Source organism: Poecilia reticulata, unplaced genomic scaffold (genome assembly GCF_000633615.1).
Source record: "Poecilia reticulata strain Guanapo unplaced genomic scaffold, Guppy_female_1.0+MT scaffold_159, whole genome shotgun sequence".
Taxonomy (NCBI): domain Eukaryota; kingdom Metazoa; phylum Chordata; class Actinopteri; order Cyprinodontiformes; family Poeciliidae; genus Poecilia; species Poecilia reticulata.
The window spans coordinates 898,766-905,206 of record NW_007615017.1 but is presented as its reverse complement, the minus strand read 5'-3'; the positions used below and the strand labels follow the sequence as shown (position 1 = coordinate 905,206).

Sequence of the window (6,441 nt, the reverse complement as noted above, 5' to 3'; positions counted from 1 at the left end):
GGATGATGGATGGATGGATGGATGATGGATGGATGGATGGATGGATGATGGATGGATGATGGATGGATGGATGATGGATGGATGATGGATGGATGAGAGGAATCCCTTCATACTGTAGTTTTTGGTTGTGATCCATTATTCATGAAGCTGAAGCTCAGTTAGCTCCTCCGCCACCAGGGGGCGCTGTGAGGAGCGCAGCAGCGCTGTTGGAACATCCGGGTTGTCTGTGGTTATTATGACTGTTTGTCTCTGAGCTGATGGCCCAACAGTCTGCAGACAAACACGGTTAATGGAAGAATTAATGTTGTCACCACATTGGCCAGAAACCGGCAGAGCCGATTTCTGGTGCCTCGAACTGTTTGAGCTGCAGCTTCTGAAAGTCAAGATATTATTCAATAACAGACCCACTCCTGATAAATGACGTGTTTTAAGGCCATAAATGACCCTTTTCTCCGCAGACCGCGGGTTTGTGGCGGGCGATGTTGTCTCGGCTGGACTGTGTCCCCTAAAACCAGGAGGTGCACCAAGCGTAAGCATCTACTTTCTACTTTCGGATTTATTTCATTTTAAATTCAGATTTTCGTTTAATTTTCGCCATGAAGACGTTCAGGTCTCATTTTCTCCGAGTTTCCTGCAGGTTTTAAGGTGTCAAATTTTCCAACATGACCTTTTTTCGGACAGATCATAAATCTACCCAGACCAGGTCAGAACGACGTGCCGAAAGCCACAAAATGTTCCCAGACTCACGTATCAAACACATTATTCATAATCGCTTCCATCTGAGGCTGTTCGAAATTTGACTCGTTTGCGACACAAGATGGCGCCGATTCTACCTTCTCTACAGAACAGCTCGACGTGAACGCTGCGTGCCGCCGGACAGTTTACTGTGTGACACCGAGTACTTTGCTCGGACGCGTTTGTCCAGCGGACCTGCCAGGAGCGCCGCACGCAGACTCCCTCAGGCTCCGGTCTGTGAGCCGGTGGATAAATTCCTTCATTTCCTGTAATCCTAATGGATAGTTAGCAGGTTCGAGTAGCTAGCTGGGCTAGGCGCCCACCCAGGGCCGCCATGACACATCAGTCAGAGAGCCGCCGACTATCAGCCTATCAACTTGGCTGTATACAGTCAAGACTTTTTTTCCGCCGAGTAGTTGACTGTGGGACACTAGCATACTTCACTACACCAAGTGAAGCATGTGGAGGCGTTTAGTCCCTTCAGATTATTGACATTTCTACTGCTAAGCTGATTCTCTGCCCGTTTCCCTGGAGGTGGGCTGCTGTCTACCTTGTGAAGACGTTTCCTCTGAAGGCTGTTGGTCGCCTTGCTCCCTGACCCGCCAGGAGGTGCTCAGCATTCCCCCTTGCTTAGGGTCTCTTCTTTCTTTGGGTCTAGCTGCTCAGACCTGAATTGGACCTCATGTTTTCCAGCCTCTAGTCTGGATTCCCACCTCTGCCTCACCGGCGGCTCCATGTCCCAACCTTCTTGCCCTGTCGAGAGGTTCTGTGACTGTTAGCACAACTATCTTTCATTTCCAGTAACCAAGTGTCATGATATGGTGTCCAAACATATTTTTCCATTGCTTGACACAAGATATCCCTATGTAGCAAAACATTCCCAAACCGTCATCCTTCCTCCACCCTGCTTGACGTTTGCAGGAGTGTGGATTAAATCTGTCCTCTTGTCCCGCAGCCAGATGTTTTCCTCCCTGCCGTAACGGATCATCGTGCGGACTTCCCAACAACTGTCTGTGCAGGAAAGGTTTCTATGGCGTCCGCTGCCAATTTTCCAGCGTTCCTCTTCCTGTGGGAAGGCCTCCAGAGACATCCAGCCATCCCGCCTCAGCTGGACCAATCGGGTCCAGTCAGAAACCTGAACCTGCAGGTTCATTTCAGAAGCCATTAAACGGTAGCGACTCTGGTCCTCTGAAGTCTGGACGTCCAGCAGGTCAAGCTGAGGGCATGAAGGGGGATCCAGGAGCCCTGAGGTCTCTGAACCGAACGTCTTCCGGAAGCACAGCTCTGACGAGGGCAGATCCAGATCCAGAGAGGCAAAGCTCAGATTCAGAACATGTCCTGGAGTCGAAGCTCCAAACTAACAGCGAAAACAGGAACCAACTGAGATCTGAGTCCCTGGAGCTGCAAGCAAGTCTGGAAGTTGAAGAGGACGAGGATCCGACTGGAGCAGAGAGGAGACCAGAGGAGACGAAGAGGCAGATCCCGAGGTAAAAGTCAATCCCTCGTGTCCTCTGACGTCTCCTCACACAACAAAACGTTGTGCGATCTCCTCAACTCTCTCATCATCTTTCACCTTCAGCTGTTCACTTGCAGCGCCTTCCTACCTTTCAAACCTTTGACTTTCTCCACTCTCAGTCTTCTGTCCTCCCTCTGTCTCCTCTCTGTTTCCTCAGGGGTGCTCAAGTCCAGTCCTCAAGAGCTGCCGTCCTACAACTTTCAGATGCTTCCCTGCTCCAACACACCTGGATCAAATGAAAGGCTCGTTACCAGGCCTGTTTAGAGCTGATCCCGGTCTGTTGGAGTAAGGATATTTCTAAAAGTTGCAGGATGGTAGCTCTCGAGGACCGGACTTGAGGACCCCTGCGGCTTTCCTCGTCTGTTTCTCAGTACATCTCAAATCGTCACACCTCATTGCAGTTTTCTGTTCAGCCAGCAGGTGGAGACTGTCACCTGTTCTATACAGGTGTTTTTTTCCTCTGTAGTCTCAGCGCGGGCTGCACAGTGGCGCAGTTGGTAGAGCTGTTGCCTTGCAGCAAGAAGGTTCTGGGTTCGATTCCCAGCCTGGGGTCTTTCTGCATGGAGTCTCCATGTTCTCCCTGTGCATGGTGGGTTTTCTCCAGGTACTCCGGTTTCCTCCCACAGTCCAAAAACACGACTGTCAGGTTAATTGGCCTCTCCAAATTGCCCCTAGGTGTGAGTGTGTGTGTGCATGGTTGTGTGTCTGTGTGTTGCCCTRCGACAGACTGGCAACCTGTCCAGGTGACCCCGCCTCTCGCCCGAAACGTTAGCTGGAAATAGGCACCAGCACCCCACACAACCCCATTAAGGGACAAGGGTGCAAGAAAATGGATGGATGGATGGATGGATGGATGGATGGATGGATGGATGGATAGTCTCGGCGCTGAAACAGACAGCTGCATCGTTTATATCAGCAGTCTCCGGCTGCAGGTCCAAAGGGTCCAAAAGGACCAAAGGACAGTAGTTCTGGAGGGTTGGACTCCTGGTTTGTACTGAAACACTCGACGTCCACTTTGTTTCCTTCAAGCAGAAGAGAAGAAAGACCCGATTGTTTGTCTGTAAAGAAGTAAAGCAGCTGACTGGGAGTGTGAAATGTAGATGAACAAACCAAACTTCAATGCCCCGACTGAGAGGTCAGAGGTCAGAGCCTGGGTCATGACGGCCTGTGGGAAGATCTGGAGGGATTCTGAGTGAATCCGTCTTTAAACGTACCAACTGTGGATAAAACTGTTTGTTTGTATTCAGGGTTTATGAAAGTTATTCTGAGGTTTTCCTTGGACTTTGACTGGTCCATTTCAGTCCAGAACTTCCCCGTTTTCAGGTGAATGAACCGGTTTCATGGCTATGAATCATTCAAATCATTTTTTGCTGCCTCAACATGGAAAACTTCACAAAAGAGTTTCAGCTTCATCTCTGTTTGCTCCAGCTTCTTTGGCAAATCCCTGAAAAACACCAAACTCAGCCTTACGGATAAAAATGAGGATTTTAACTCCAGCACAGTGGCTGTTGGCTGAAAACTTGTTTTCCTGTAAATTATCAACAGGTTGGCCCGTTTATAAAGTTTAAACTATAGAAATAAAGCTAAACTGTTTTGATCTAAGCTCATTTGATCTTGGCTAAGTTTGGGTTATCATGACTTAATTTAGACTTAATTATATTTAATCATTTCTTAACTTGGCTAATTCTACATTAGCTAAGCTCAGTTTAGGTCAGTTGATTTTTACTTTAGTTCACATCAGCTTACTTTATCTTCTGTCATTCTGCTGTGGGTTAGTTTAATTTAGTTTAGGTTATTTGAGTGCAGTCTACCTTAACTAAGCTTAGTTTATCGTATCATAGGTTAGCTAACTTTAGCTCTTCTTGGTTTACTCTATTCTAGTTTATCTCAATTTATTGCAGTTTAGTTCAGGCTGATGGAGTTTAACTTATTTTAGTTTGATAGCTTCCCTTGCGTTAGCTTAGCTTGGTTTAACTTATGTTAGCCTTCCATTAGCCTATCAGCATCCTAGACTGTTTTAAAAGACAGACTGCATCACAACATGATCGCATCCTCTTGTTCTACCTTGTTGTTTTAATAATTGCTTTTTTATCTCCACGTTTATTTTGGAGCCGTTACTTTAGTTCGGTTTGGCCGCGCAGCTGCTTTGTAACGATGTTCATCGTTTCCTTTCCAGTTGTTTTTCTATCTAAGCGACACGGACATGGAGGAACCGCGAGGCTCCCCCAGGTTTGGCCTGTTGGTTTTTGTTGGGGGCTGATTTAACGGCGCTCAGACAGTTTGTGTCAGATCTCTGCACCGTGACCCTGCAGACCCCTGGCAGTTTCATCTGCCCTGTCCGCTTCGCACACCGGGAACCCAGGTCAGGCTTTCAGTCCGGCGCCGGCGCTGAGCTCTGTGGCCCAGAAAACCAGAATACAGAGAAAAGGTTTCGTCTGAGTGTGGTGGATCTAGATCAGGGGAGTCCAAAGTGCGGCCCGGGGACCATTTGTGACCCTCTGAAGGGTCTTGGGCGGCCCTCAAATCTAAAATGGATCCAATCTGTTGCAGAGTTTGGAAGTAACTAGTTACGTTTACCTGAGTAACTTTTTAAAAAAATTACTTTTAGGAGTATTTATACTGTTCTGTACTTTTTACTTGAGTAATTTTATAAAGTATTTCTACTCTTACTTAAATAAAATTTCTGGATTTTCCACTGAATGAAAAACGAGTTTTAACCAAAAGTCAGCAGAAACTCACCTGCAGGTTTTATTAAAGCTTTATTAGTTTTTATTTCTTGAATGAAACGGATTTGGAAACTTTTTCTTTTGCCAGATTTTGTTATTTTTTGTTACATGAATTTTTGTCATTTTTGGTTCTTAAAATCACAAAATTTAAACTTTATATTTTGGTCTGTCTGATGTGATTGTTAAATATTAAATGATTGATAGTTTTTTACTTGCGTGGGTAAAAACACGTTGAAGTTGCTCTAACTGGGGTTCAGTTTCCGGTCTGTTGATGCAGCTGGACACTTTTTCATCTTCATGTTTTGCAGATGAATAACATCTGCTTAATATAATATTAGGTACTAGAAGTAGATTTATTAACAAAGTGGTTCCAGTTTTGCCGTAACTTTTCCTCAAAACCAAATAATGAAACGACCCAGAAAATGTAGGATGTAGAACCTTCTGATTTTCTGAGATCCTGATTTTTCTGTGAGGAAAAAATAAAGGTTTGAAATTTTCACTGCGTCATGAACCTATAGAGACGTAAAACACGGAACATTTTGACAATATTAAAAATGTTAAAGCTGGATTTGATGGAAATGTTTCTGTGCGTCAGTCTGAGGGAGGCCCAGTCCGTTCTGCTGAGAAACTCTTTATCACAAGGAGGAAGAGGAGGCAACATGGCCGCCCTGCTGATGAAGCACATAACCAGAGAGAAGAGGAAGCTACACACACTGACCTCTTCATCCTCCTCCTCCTCTTCACCAACGACCATGAGGGCCTTCCAGAACCAGAGGGGTCGGGTCGACTCCCACCTCGCTGCTCCTGAAGGTCAGTTTGTCACGTTTGTTTCCTGCTTATAAGCCAGACGCGCCCTGATTGTTCAGATAAGTAATAATCAGCCAGTCGTATAGCAGGAGGAAGTGTTAGTGGAGGTCAGAGGTCAGAGGGGAATGGCTCGGATATCTACTGTAATGCACTGACTTTAAAAAGAAAATAAAAAATGACACTTGGCTGTCAGTCTCAGGTGACCTTTGAAAACGTTTTTATTATAATTATTAGACTTTTGCTCTTTATGAAAAACAAAATTGTGGAAAAACAATAAAAAATGTTCTGTTGTGTCAAAACGCTCAGTGTGACGTCTGAGGGAGCGCAGATCCTGAACAAACACGTTGTTGGTTTTTCATGAACTCAGCGTAACTAAAGCTGAGGAAACGTCCTTTAAACTGTTACATCGGGACCAAACATTTGGAAAAGCTGTAAATCAGTCGCGTTGCAGTTGCAGCACTCGTTGCCACCAGACGATGCAGCAGCAGCTGACGGCCTGCAGCAGCAGATGAGCTGCAGCAGCAGCTGAAGGCCTGCAGCAGCAGATGAGCTGCAGCAGCAGCTGAAGGCCTGCAGCAGCAGATGAGCTGCAGCAGCAGCAGATGAGCTGCAGCAGCAGATGAGCTGCAGCAGCAGCTGACGGCCTGCAGCAGCAGA

At 46.2% G+C, this 6,441-nt stretch overlaps 1 protein-coding gene across 3 annotated transcripts in view; it reads left to right on the top strand.

Annotated features, from left to right (window-relative positions):
* ltbp4 (latent transforming growth factor beta binding protein 4) overlaps positions 1 to 6,441 on the top strand; it is a 45,233-nt gene that overhangs the window by 3,437 nt on the left and 35,355 nt on the right. For 2 of the 3 annotated variants that reach the window (XM_017303077.1, XM_017303076.1), the window contains exons 2-4: positions 459 to 529; positions 1,691 to 2,222; positions 5,573 to 5,787. In XM_017303077.1, the coding sequence (XP_017158566.1) occupies positions 459 to 529; positions 1,691 to 2,222; positions 5,573 to 5,787 (818 nt within the window). Of the gene's footprint in view, positions 1 to 458; positions 530 to 1,690; positions 2,223 to 5,572; positions 5,788 to 6,441 lie in introns of those variants that run through there. The other variant, XM_017303079.1, reaches the window with a different exon arrangement.